Below are 14,019 nucleotides of genomic sequence, written 5' to 3'. Positions count from 1 at the left end.
TTGGAAACTGATATGTAATGCTAACTTTCACTAGGGAAAAGCAAACCATTATTTTTTTTTATATTTAGCGTATATCACTTGAAATATGTTTGAGTTTCAAAATGTGGATATGATAATGTACAGTTTGGGGAAGAATATGTTGAAGAAGCTTGGTTAGCTGTCAGCCTGTTGATAAGTGACCATGAATGTGGTCTACCAAACAGATAGTTCCCATCCATACCTAATGTTTATCTGTCTTTTCTTTGCATTATTGTTGCATTGATATCATAAAGCATTGCCCCACCTCAAAAAAGAGGTATTTTTAATTGTCTCATAGTTCTCTATCAGAACTGTCTGTTGGTTATTGGTCTGGTTTGCTGTGTCTGTGTTTGATTTCTATGATGGCAAACCACTCCCCACAAAATTTCGAATCAGTTATTCTGGGCAGACCCGTACATATACTAGCTTGAAATGTCTGTCTCTGCAGGATTGTCCCAGGAAGTGCAGTCAGTGAAGCAATACTGTCTTTCCTTGCCAACCATCCTAACATGAAGAGACTAACAACCAGCACATCCAAGCATCTCCTGTTTCTATTGGCAATGTGCCATGGCAACATATGCAATCAACCATTGCACACAGGTACAAAAATAAAAAAATCATATATTAATCATATCAACAGCGGTATATCAAGATTTTTGATGATATCATAGACCTTATTGATGTGATCCATTTAACATCCAACACAAACCGTCGTTTCAAACAATATAAAAAAATTGTTAAGTCCGGACCTTGATTGTTGCATCTCTGAGTCAATTACTTTCTTAGAAAGCACTTATTATAAACTTATTATAATATTGAAAGGTTTGGGAATGTCTGATTAACAGAATGCTCAACATATTGCCCCCAATTTTTTTTTTAATATTTATACAAATTTACAGCTTTTAAGTTTAAATATTAATTATGTTCAATTCCAATTTATATTCAATAATCTGCTTGTCTTTTTGGTTGTTTTTTAATAAGATAGTTTAAAATAATTATTGGGAATGTTATACACAGAGAATGATTTTCTTTACTCCACAGGAGTGCAGTCATTCATAAAGGTTGTACAGGAAGCAGATCTGTGCAGTGTTTACACCCATCATCCTGCCATTATTAACTGGTGCTTTGGGCCTGCCAGTATACAATCTCAATTCACATGCAGAATTGTAAGTCAAAGCAGCTCAGTACATGCCACATATGTTGTGCAGTGTGATAGACACTATTTGTTAAATTTTGTAAATAAACTATTCATAAGATGTAATTACGTCAGAGTGATATAAATTCAATATTGGGCTTTGCCCTTCACCGACGTATAAATTAAACACTGTAGGCCTATACCCAGTGTTGCACCAAGTGATTGTAAGAGAAAACTTTCACAAACTACTCGGGTGGGACTCGAACCCACGACCTCCCTATGCTAGTGCAGATGTCTTACAACTCGACCACCTGCTGGCTGGTTCAAATCTGATATTTTTCTCACAATGACCAGGGATAACACTGAGTATATAGTATACAAATATTGAGTGGATCAGCGTGGAATGGGAGGAATATTATCGCAAGGTAAAATCTGGACTTTTCCATTTCACGAGGCGAAACAATTTAAAGCCAATCAATATTTGTTTTATATAACCGACATATAGATCCTTGTCATTTGATATATTTGAACTTTTATTTCAGTACAAAATTGGTGAAAAATGTATTTCTCTCTTCCAAACCACCCCTTCACAAAAATGTTTGAACCCAACGCTGTAGCGCTGGTTCTTTGGAACAATACGCGCAACGCTGAACGCGCACACCAGCATGCATTTGCACATGAATGCCGCGTCATGAAACAAGCATGATCCTAACTGTTGAATAGTATTTCCCATTCCCCATGGGCGGATAGTACTTTTTGAGCCCCGGCGTGAATGGCAGTAATAACGAATGACACGTGATGTGAGTTCCACCAATCAAATGACAAGGATCTGTATGTCGATAATATAATATTTAATAAATACGCTGGTGAAGGCCAAAACCCAGTGTTGAATTCATAGATAAAGTTTGCATTTAAAACTATCTTTAAAGTGTAATAATTTAATTTTATAGTTTCAATTTCATACTCATTGTTTGCAGAAATGTCAGATGTTTGTTTTAATTGTTTAATGAAACAGCTGGAGCAGTGGTTGATGCACAGTTCATCTGGTGACAGTTTGGAAACATCCAATCCATGGGAACAAGGAGGCAAAACAGACACGCTATCAAACCTACTCAAGAGAAATTCTAGCTGCCTAGAAATGTTACTGGTAGGTCTGTCAATATGAAAATCATGCCTGAATGAACCCTGAAACTTTAGGCCTTAAAGATGTCATTCGTGATAAAAAATGAAAATCACATTTTGACGAAATTTTCACACTCTCAATGTTGAGCGGGCCATTACAGGATAATGCACAGCGCGACTTAATACCCTTTTCTTGTGGAGTTTCCGGGTCACAAATGTGGAATTTAGGGAAGGAATTTGAAATATGGGAACAACTTAGGAAACTTCCAACAAAACCTGGCCACGTTGTGCTAAATTATTTTCTGGCTGAGATGTCTGAGAGCTTAGTGACTCTGTATGCAAACAGAAGATGGTGCTTTGTGACAACTTGCAAGAGCCCTAATGGGAGGGACACACAGTGTGCGCAGGTATTGTACAAAGTATGCACAACTATCTAAATGTGCCCAAATGAGTGTGTGAGTGCCAGGCGCATGGCAGCAATGCGTTCTGTCTGAACTCTCTCTTTGTTGAGGGGGTACTTGTGCAGTCTATTTTGCAGGACATGATGCTATTTTGCAGGACATCATGAACAGTGGTGGTGACAAGCTTGTCCAGGAAGCCCTATCAGTCTTGGAGAGTGTCTTACCTCACACGGCATCCTCTGTAGATGATGAGGACTGTACAGACAGGATGCTGAGGGTGATGAGGAGCAGACTACCAGATATCCTGCATCGGATCTTCATGTCTGATGACCATACCCCATCAGGTGAGCTGCAATGCGTCATTATTGCTCAGGTGTTCAAGAGTCAAGACCAAAACCAACATTGGAATAGCTTAATATTTTTGGAGAAGGGATTTTTTCATTGAATACTTACAATAGTCCTGTTTTCACATGAAAAAAAGTTCTGCAGAGGTTTCTTTATTGTCATTTTATTATTATTTTGTCACTCTTTTATGAGTATTGTGGGAGGGTTAGGGTAAAGGGTTAGGGTAAAGACTTCAGCAAAGAACGTTCCTAAACAGCGATGAAACGACAATCCTTTGTTTTGGAGGTTTGTTGCCCTGTTTGTGCCCTGCGTTTGTAGTATTCTGAGTTTGTGAGTTAATTGGTGGAAAATAGTGGACGTGTTTGATTCTATTTTGTTATGAATCTGATTCCAGATGTGCACATTCTTGCCTTGCTACGTATAAGTTGCACACTCCATGAGAAATGCCCACAGACTGAACTGGATCCAGTTGATGTCAAACTCATGTATCATGGTAAAACCTGCAGAAATCAAGTCTTGAAATTGGGAATTTGGTTATTATCCATTTTCTAAAAATTATTTAATAGCCTGAAGACCTGATACAAACTTCCAACTAGATTACCTGTTTTTCTTTCTGATTAACATGATAACAAACATTTTAAATATAAAATGAAATATTTAACAAGAATTGCCTGTAAGAATTTGGACGATTCCTATCCCATACCTCACATTCTGCTAATAATTGCAGCAATTTTATTCCATATAACAGGCATGCAACTTTTCCTCCGATCTGCTAATTTCCTCATTTTGTACTTCTCATGAATGCCATTACAAATTGAAAAACACTGTACAAAGTCTTGTGTGGTTTGGAGATTCCTCGTTTTTTCTAAATTGCCAGTTGCATGCCTGATATAATCCTTTTGATTTGTCTGATTTGCCAGTGACCAATCTGATCAGTAAATCCAGCAGCAGCAACCCCGACATCCTACAGGCCTGTCTCAACTATCTGACATGCCTACTCATCAAGACATCATCTCAGGATCAAACTACAGGTACTTGCACTTAGCAATTGGTACAAGACCTTCTGAGGTTTTACTCATCAGTTTGAAAATTGAGACAATGAAGATATTTATAAAATGATTCTTTCAGAACAAGATGCATTGCAGCCGTAGTCCCTAATATCTGCTCACATGTTGAATTCAGATCTCAAATAATGGGTACGTTCTGTTAGCTGATCCTGGCTGACTTGGGTTACTCCTGTCCTGTTTGCTTAGGTCTGACGTCGTTTTCGTGGCTCGCCACAGACCCTGCTTGCAGAGCAGGGGGAGTGGTGGAATTAGGTCACATACCCGCGTCGTTCTTTTTAAGAAGCTAATAAATATGTCTCAACTCAAGTTAAAGTCTCATCAACATTCGACACGTAGAAAATAATTGCGCTGATTATCTACAAGATACAACTTTGCTTCAAGTTGGTTTGCAAGGCATTAGATCTTACCTCACACCTTGTCATTATGGCAGTTATCATCCATGAACCAGAAATGTACAAATGCTTGACCCGTTTTCAGTTTATGATTTTAAATAAAATGGTGCTAAACATGTCAGTGACACAAATTGACTCCAGTAAGAATTCGACTTGACTCGACTCAAGTCACAGAATTCAATGACCTAGGACAGCACTAATTTCTCCCCCACTGTCCTTATCCTTTTATCTTATCCCCATTTGCCTGACTTGTATTTATATCTTCCATAGTCATATCCATCGTATCATCTTACGTCTCCACTCTCCAGCTCTTGAAGAGCTTGCTCTGCTCCAACCTTACCCTCCCACCTTCACACCAAACTGTGCTCCTACTCAAACCTCATCATCCTCATCTTCACTTATCTGCTGTGTCATATCCATCCTAGTAGCCAACGTCTCTACCTTTCAACTTCCAGAAGGTTCTCTGTCTACCAAAAGCTCCTACCAAATTCACACCGAACAGAGTTCCTATCTTTTCAGCATTTTCCTCTGTGACCTTTAGATCTACCTTTAGTCCTCACAAGTCAATCACTTCACAACTCATCCAGTCGCAAGTCAAGTCTCAAGCTGTTCAAATGAAACGTGACACAGGCATTCTGTTTCTAATCTTTATCCTGTGTCCCAACTTGTGTAGTTACATGTATGGCCTTACGGCTACCCGGAACAAAGGGTAGCAGTAGGAATAATGACACCTCCCAAGTTGATCTTTAGAAATCTCAGTACCCCATCAGGTTTGGACACCCCCATCCCCATCAGGTTTGAACATCCCCACCCCCATCAAGTTTGAACATCCCCAGGCCCCCCCCCCCCCCAATCAGGTTTGGACATCCCCACCCCCACCAGATTCGGAGTGCTTGATATCTACCAACAATCCTCAACTGTCCCTCCTATGAGCTCTGTGCACTAATAGTAGATGGCGGGACACACTGTGTGTGCACACACTCTTGTTTTACTATACTCCCGAGGACAATGCTTTGTGTTTCCCTTTGTCCCTGTAATATAACACTCTCCCAGAGGACCATTTCCAACAAAAGACCCAACGCCCGAGGACTGAAAGGATCTGTTGTTCTCCCTTTGTGTGTCTGTCTTCGGGGGGTTATGTAGAACAAATACACTTTGTATTGCATACGTATGGCACAAAGTACGTATATGCAAACACATGCACAGACACATGGCATCTTTGTGTGATTGTCAGGCGCCGTCATGTCCCTCCCAGTTGAGGGGGTACTTGTGCACGGAGTATAAACTCCACTCTCAGTGCTATATGCTAACAACATTCCTCTTTGTCGTCATTTCTCACCCTGTGTAGTTGCATCCATCCTACTATCCAACCTACCCACCCTCCAGCTCCTAGAGAGCTTGCTATCAGCCAGCACTCCCTCTCATCTTCATACTCATCAGTGCTCTAGCCTCAGTATTCTGGCTCAGATTATCACCAGCCAAGCCAAATCTAACATCAAGGTAATCCTAATGCTTGGAAACTTCCTTCAAGGAGATATTCCTTACTTCCAGGCCTTTTATATTTAATTACAAATGAGAGAATATATGGTGGGCATTTCTGTTTGGAATTAGGATAATCCTATGGATATCATTGAGTGAATTCATAGGACACTAGTAAGTCATGAAACGTCTAATGGTATAACTGGTTAGCAAACCAGGCCCATCTTATTTAGTTCTATTTAAAGTGAAATTCACAATGTTAGTACAAAACATTTTCCAATGCATAATTACAGGTTTCGTACACTATTGGACTGGACCTCTCCTTTGCAGTGGATATTTTGCGTCAAAATAAACACATCCTGCGAAAAGGTACATGTACATGGTGTATTTAGCATTTGATATGTGTTTGTAAAGGAAACAATATGTGAGGCGACCTCAGAAAAAAGTGGACCTTTACAGTACTATCACTGCATCGCCTTCCTGATTTTTTGGACAAATCGTGTGGAGAAGAGACCAGTCTGCTAGCTGCGTGCCGCTACAACAACTACAGCGCAGACCAGAATAACGATACTGTGGCTTGGGCTTGCTACTTCACATATTTTTAAGAGATTGCATAAAAATCATGGAATAAAAGTGTTTGTAATGAAAGAAATAATTGGCACATTTCATATTCAAGAATATACAACTTTAAAGGCATTTTTCTCATTAATTTACTTTTTTGACATGTTGATAAATGCACTATTTAAACAGCCATAACTTGTCAACAGAATGTCCAATTGAAGTGCAACAAACAGTATTGTAAGGGTAATTTTATTCTCTGTACTAATACCCACAAACCTTAATTTCTGTCTCATTTTGCCAGAACGCCTCACGTATTTGACAAGTCATTAAACACTGCACTTCAATGGGAATCTTAGTAGTTACAGCATTCTTTCTTTGTACAATTAAGTGAGCACTGTAATATGAAGAAAAGATAAACTTACAATCCGAGGATACTGTGAACTATAGTTATAATAAAGATATTAACACCAGCTACATCTGATCTCCAAAGGAGTGATGTTTGAAGCTTCTTCAGACCCATCCAAATGTTGGGTCTCGGACCAGATCATTGTTATGGTTCAGAATTCATTTCTTGTCTCCTGATGTGAACTGATCTGTATTCCATGTTGATCAGTGTGTGGACTACAGCTCTGGACTGTCTTATTTAACACCAAGTTTGAGTCTTCAGTCTTGAGAATAAACAAGTCATCAGCACCCAGGGCCCTGTTAGACGATGAGGATGCAGGACTGGACATCCAGGCTAGGGACCTCAAGACTATCTATGTCTGGCTACAGAATAGTATCGTTCAGGTAAAGATTACTTAAAAGACTGGGCATTCAGGCTAAGAACTGTCAGAGTAGGTGTCTGGCTAGAATAGTGATCAACGTACATGCTTATACATATGACTGGGCATCCAGGCTAGGAAGAATGTCCAAATAGTTCAGCTGAAGACCACTGCATGAACAGTGGTGTAGTACAGGTTTGGCCCATGTAGACCTGGACATCCCAGGCTAGGGACAAAGAGAGTGCATATGTCTGGCTACAGACCACTTAGGATCCTCTGCTGAGATGTCTTTGAATACATCAGGGATTAGCACTGATTATTGTAACAAGTCAGACCTTTTTCTCTTGTTTACATTTGAAGGCTGACCCACTACTTTGCCATGCAGCAGTGACATGCATGAAAAGCTTGATTGCTTACGTCTTGGAGAGAAGCCAACCACTCGGTACGTCTGCCACACAAGAGATGATTTAGGATTCAAAATCTAACTGTCCACTCCCTCTGAAGATTAAAGAAAATCCACTCCCAGCCAAAGTTTGCATATATACAGATAGCCTTGCTAGCTGTAGTCTAAAATTAAAACTGTTTAGGGGGAGGGAATTCAAGTTTTTGCCAGTCCAGTAGACAATGTGTGGTTCAAGGAGACACTGCTTGTCATGTAGCTGACAATCTACATAGCAGACTACCAACTTCCATCTTGCTCCCTTATTAAAGATACAGTCATGTGTATACATATTTTGACAGCCCACCACCTCCTTGGTCAACCCTGGAACCATCAGCTCATGACATACTGTCTGGAATCCAGTCTAGACTCCAACCACATCCCAACCCATGTCATCCAGCTTATAACAATGGTAAGTTGTAAGCTTTGTCCTCACTATGATTTGAAATGAACTCAAATTCTGGGGAGAATTTGATTTCAAGATTAGAAGTGGAAATTTAACGTGTTTGTATAGAATGTGTGTGAGTTTGTTTATGGTGTAAATTTAATCGAGGGCACGCAGGTGCAACATCATTGATGAATTGAGGACAAGAACCAAATCGAGGATGACCTCGATTAGAAAACGTGTACAAAAGCAATGAAAGCTGTTGCAAAAAGTATAAACAAAGGAAAAGGGAAGAGGAACAATAGAAAATCCTTGATTTACACCATAAACACGTGCGTGTGTGTGGAGGGGAGGGTGATTGCTCCATTTGCTTTGGTTTACCACAGTATAAAGTTTTGTTTGTTTACATGTATCTTTTTGCTATCCCTAGTTTCTGCAGCATGGTAACAAAGAGGGAGTAGTCAGTATCCATCATCTGGAGGGTGTGGCTAATTATCTGAAATCATTGGATGTATCTCAATGTATGAGCCAACAGGCTGTATCTGATGCGTTACTGCTGGCTCATCAGGTAATTACACACATGTAGGACAAATATCTAACCATTCCACAACCATTTCCATTAGATCCATTGCATTGTAGCCATTCTTAGGTGTGAGCTTTTGTTGTACTGGGACTAGTCTTGGCCCAAGACGCTGGTGATCGACAGCGGATCGTGTCTAGTGCGCCCTCTAACGACAATAAATAGACCAGCGCACCTGCTCGCACTAACGTCTTGGGAATTTCGTAGTAGCGGTCTACCTTTTCTGTATATTCTCCCTAGGATTTCCTTTGGAACTAATCAGCGATCGCGAAATGGTTTATAGTCAGTCGCCCATGCCGCGCGACAGTTGTAAATATAAGCGCTACATGCGGAAATTCCACTTTGAAGTGTAGTGATCAAGCATTGCTAATTAGATATGCATCTCAGTGATACCCACGCGCTACTACTGGTATCAAATAGGAAGCCGCCATTTTGTTCAACGATATTAATGTTTACACCAACTGTCTAATTTACATAAAATGGCCACGCCCCCTTTCCTGCGAAATTCCGAAGATGTTAGTAAGAGAAAGTCAGAACAGTTGTACGTGGGCCCTCTACAACAATAACTAAAATCACTATCGCTCACTGGCATCTTGGCCAAAGACTATACTGGGATATGCATGTTTACACACCATTAAAGTTTGAATTTATTTCTATGACAATTAAATTCGGTTGTAGACATTGCAACGCATTTGTATTAGACAGTTTTTATGCTTATTAAATACGCACTAGAGTTTTAATTTATTTCTGTGATTAACACAAGTTTTTATGTGTTTGTGTGGCACCGCACATGCAGGATAATTGATGTAGGAAGTCCACCATCATGTTGGAAAGTGGCCTCTTCCAGGCAAAGGCCAAGAGGCGTGGGTCGTCTTTCAGTAATACAAGATTGTCAGATTACTTCTGAAAAACAAATCTGTATGAAGAAAGCAATTACATAGTTTTCATTCTATCAAACCCCAAAAGTCTGAGAGTGAATTGTTCACAATACTGAGAGGCTATTCTGGCATGCTATGCTTTGCTTGCAGATGATAGTGCAACCTGATGTCAAGTTAACTCACAAGATGGTCCAAGGTCTCTGTGCATTCCTGCAACAGGTCACCAATGCTGCCAAGTACCAGTCACTGGATAGGCAGAATGATTTCATGTATCCTTTGAAGCTTCTTACTTTGGTACAGTAGAACATTGCTGTAGCAAATACAAGGTACAGCCATTTTTTTATTAGTTTTTTTAGTCTACAAAGGCTCAGTATTATTGCACATTAAATTCTGGAGCTAATTTTGGTATAATGGTGTTCATTATACAGTAGTGGTGTTCTACTGTATTAATTTTTGTCCCGAATTTATTCCCGATATGAACTTTTATGCAAAACTGCTGAATATAAACGCAAGCAATATTACAGCTACTGAACAGCATGGTTGCGTTTCACCTTGCATCTACTCATACACAGTCAATACAGGTGTGTGCACATTGATTCAGTACACAATGAGCCATGCAGATGTGTCATAAGCTCAAGAGGATATAATGCTGATTACAGTTCTAAGGATGTGGGAGGGATGTAATGCTGCAGGATTGCTATGCTACATGACCACTATTCTTGAATTGTTAAAGTTCTTAGAGGTTATTTACTTGGTAAGATGATCACATCTATGGGATTAAAGTAATCCCACTTTAAAAAAGAATTCCATCCAAGAACTATTCTTTAATCCTTTCCTGGCATCAGTCATGTGGACAGTGTGGTACTTCAGCATCCAAGGTCGTACATCGTGGACCCTAAGATGAGTCTTCACGCTCAACAAATGCCATCTTGTGCCAAAGATCTCCTGGAGAAACTAGCCAAGTATCAGGAATGAGTAGGACTCACTCTATTGGTTGGCCCTAGAGTTGTTGGATCCAGGTCCTATGAGGAGATTTCAGGAACCGCTTTCACACTAGAATAACTCCAACATGGCTTCTATACGAGTTCAGTGCTAGCGCTCTACACGGATAAAATCCCAGCCAGTGTTGAGAGGTTCAAAACCAGTTAGAAAATCCAAAATCTACAGCTGACCTGTGTACAACCCAGAGTAAGTGTGAATGGTATGCCTTGCTGATGCGTATTCGCTGGGACCGAGTTCTGCTCCAGGCGGACCCATGTTGATTTCAACACGTGTAGATCAGACAATAGTGGGAAAAGGCCTATATAAAATTGTCACTTTCACCGTTAAAGTCAAGACTTAAGTTAACCCCCTTACAATCTGCTCTAAATTTGGTTATGTGGATGTCACTTTGGGTCATTTAGTCAAATGAAAGATGTATAATTCATTCCATTACAATGTTAGAAAATACCTTTTGTAAAATGCATTTCATGATCTTAAAACTGACTTTTGGCTTCGAAAAAGTTTTGTTAGACAAATTGTTTGATTTTTATAACAATACAAAAGCCTTAATTAAGTGTTACCAATGTTGGCCTTTTATCTAAAAAAAAACCCTGAAAACTCAAAAATGTTAAATCAAGACAAATGCCAAGTGATGCTTGCAAACAGTTTGACATTATTAAAGGTAGGAGGTGACAAAAGATGAGAAAACATTCTCAAAAGTCTTGAAGATATTTTTTGGGGGGGGAGGGGAAGCTTACACCATACAAAATAATCCCAATATATTAGTACTAATCATCAAGTGCAAGTTGGCAAAGATACCGAGTGTTAAAACTGTTGCCACAAACTCCGATGAAGAGAATCACAAAGAGAAACAAGAATTCATTGAATTATCTTTAATATTTGACAACATCCATATGGGTTGCATAGTTCAATTATAGATGGACATTAGCACAGTGCCATGAAAAAAAAAAGAACTACCTTTGACATGTTAAATATTACACTGTTAAAGCGTAAAATCATATAAAGGTATGAAAAAACATTTAAGTTACTGTAAATGTTAGACAGACTACTTCCACTATAAATAATTAGCACTAGTGATAAGCAAATTCATCACGCCTGTTTCCTGATGTGATGATCTCCCTGGGTTAGATATTACGAAATGCTTACATACACGTAAGCATATGTGTGAACCCAACCAATTATGGCAGCTAATCAGGGCAGGTTTCTACATGGACATTCTGAGTTCTCAGTAGATGCATTCGAGTAGCTCACCCGGATTGACTCGGGTAAAGGCAGACAAGTTAGCCACGACAGCCGGGCTAACCGAACGCTAAACTGCATGGAGCCCTTTACATATGAATTATTTAAAGGTTGCCACACTGGCGCTTCCAAGTAGAAAATATGTGCAAAGTGAGGATCAGATGAGAATTAAAGCCTGTTCATACTTCAAAACAATTGTCATGTTTCCTTATGTTGACTACGGAAATGTAAAGTGGTACTGCACGCCATTAAAATAACCCTCAGTCATGAGAATGTTTTGTTTGAAAAGGTTGTACTTTTACAAAGGTCATTTAAAATACATGTATTGATCATGCACCACATGTCTGTGACTATTTTTTGTGGGATATAGGTAACTCAAGTTAAATAACACAACAAGGGGAAACAATCTTGCTGACAGAAGATGTTTTACAGTAAAAACAAATGAAGTCCAAGTAACATGTCATAATACTTGAGTGCTACATCATAGATTAACTTGATAACTGTTGGCCGAGTGTACCTGTCTTCCAGCATTCACAAACTCATACTACAGAGTAACTAGACAATGTATGTACTCAAGATATGGTAGGTTGTTTCACACCATCACATTGTGTAGTACATTAAGAGTGAAATGTTCAAGTTAACTTATGTTATTTATATTACAGTGAACTAAGTAAATTTATAGCGGGGTACCTACGAAATCAAAGAGAAGTTCTTAGTTTGAAATAAGTGCAAAATGTTGATATTTTACAATCTAGACCCAAACGACACTGGGAAATTCATGCATACGACATGAATTCTTCCTGGCAAAGTGAGTAATTTGGGGAATGGGCTTGGATGTTGTAACTGCAAAAGTTTAAATGTTTAACATTTGTATATAGTATAATTAAACCTGACCTTATATAGCTTAACAAACATGACAGTAGTTTGAAAAGCAGTCAACCACTACGATTGGAATGTTGGAGAATACTGGGTTGTGACCCAAAGCCCTTGGTCACGTCTTGATATGAAACGACAGTGATTCAGTTTAATAACCAAGGGTTTGCCCCTTCACTGACCAACAGTTTGTGGTGTACGCTCACTTGTTAGGGAAACCAACCCACTATTACCTGTCTCACTGTCTCACTGCAGACAGCTTGTCCAATTGACTACCAAGTTTGCTTGGCTGAGCTAGTCAATGCAAATCTGTTACTGTAGCAGGTACAACAATTCATGGCATTACATTAGTGAAAGGCAAACATTGCAATCTATGACTTGATGATATCTGAAATATGGAAACTACAAATCAATGCAACATGGATGGGTAATCTACTGAAAATGATTAATATGAACGCTGCTGGAACTAAAGCCATTCAACACTGAAACCAACAATGCTGAATTTGTAGGTATGATTCATCAAATCTGCTAGATTCAGCAAGGTACCTAAACAAACCATTGATGTCCTCAACAGTTAGTTACATTTCACATAGTTTTTGTTTCATCCCAATATTTCAACTCCAGAATATTGTCCTTTTCAAAAATAGTGGAAACCCATGCACAATTTTGTCATCAAGAAACATGATTTTGTTGACTTGAAGTGCTATTTTCACAACCACAGAACTCCACTCATCATAATATGTCCCAGGTGACATAAAATCCCTTCAAAAACAATTCCTACTTCTACATGAAAACAGATGGAATGATTTGACAAGGTGATTTCTATCGGTACTCTGTCAATTTCCTGTACAGCAATTCTTAATGCCTTGAAAGATCAGTTTTCATATCACCGCAATGATCCTATGGAGGCATAATAGAGAGATAACTCTATAGGTCACCTCCTTAGTTAACATTGCCCTCACTGATTATACAGATTTCCTATTGGGTAATGAGCAATGGCTGTAAGTTCTTTGCTCAAGGACAAGCAAGCAGTTGCCTATATTGGTTTCACACTCCAAACCAATGAACTAATCAGATAGTGTTTACTATAAACTGCCATGATCATGGACACAAGCTCAATGGTGCCTTTATTCTGGGGACAAACTCTGAACCAATTCCGCCCTACCCTACCCTACTGGATGATCAGTCATTGCTGTAAAGTGCCATGCTGAAGGACACAAAAGCACCAAGGTGCCCATACATGTATAGGAACTCATACTCTGAATACTATGAAGTGTAGGTCTGGTACACTACATGACTGAGAGTGTCATGACCTAGCGGTTAAGAGCACCGCACCGGA

General features: G+C 39.3%; 1 protein-coding gene across 1 annotated transcript in view; it reads left to right on the top strand.

The window, feature by feature from the left end:
- Positions 1 to 13,090, top strand: part of LOC119734865 (meiosis inhibitor protein 1-like) — a 37,230-nt gene extending 24,140 nt beyond the window's left edge. The window contains exons 18-32 of the mRNA XM_038208465.1: positions 467 to 618; positions 1,060 to 1,184; positions 2,169 to 2,300; positions 2,834 to 3,020; positions 3,416 to 3,514; positions 3,942 to 4,052; positions 5,829 to 5,980; positions 6,253 to 6,328; positions 7,134 to 7,309; positions 7,645 to 7,726; positions 8,026 to 8,135; positions 8,539 to 8,676; positions 9,717 to 9,835; positions 10,148 to 10,153; positions 10,412 to 13,090. Of these exons, the coding sequence (XP_038064393.1) occupies positions 467 to 618; positions 1,060 to 1,184; positions 2,169 to 2,300; positions 2,834 to 3,020; positions 3,416 to 3,514; positions 3,942 to 4,052; positions 5,829 to 5,980; positions 6,253 to 6,328; positions 7,134 to 7,309; positions 7,645 to 7,726; positions 8,026 to 8,135; positions 8,539 to 8,676; positions 9,717 to 9,835; positions 10,148 to 10,153; positions 10,412 to 10,541 (1,795 nt within the window). The 3' untranslated portion in view covers positions 10,542 to 13,090. The remainder of the gene's footprint in view (positions 1 to 466; positions 619 to 1,059; positions 1,185 to 2,168; positions 2,301 to 2,833; positions 3,021 to 3,415; positions 3,515 to 3,941; positions 4,053 to 5,828; positions 5,981 to 6,252; positions 6,329 to 7,133; positions 7,310 to 7,644; positions 7,727 to 8,025; positions 8,136 to 8,538; positions 8,677 to 9,716; positions 9,836 to 10,147; positions 10,154 to 10,411) is intronic.
- Positions 13,091 to 14,019: the final 929 nt, after the last annotated feature.

This window comes from Patiria miniata, unplaced genomic scaffold (assembly GCF_015706575.1).
Source record: "Patiria miniata isolate m_02_andy unplaced genomic scaffold, ASM1570657v1 HiC_scaffold_28, whole genome shotgun sequence".
Taxonomy (NCBI): Eukaryota; Metazoa; Echinodermata; class Asteroidea; order Valvatida; family Asterinidae; genus Patiria; species Patiria miniata.
Note: the sequence above shows the minus strand (reverse complement) of the source record. Positions and strands in the feature narration are given on the sequence as shown.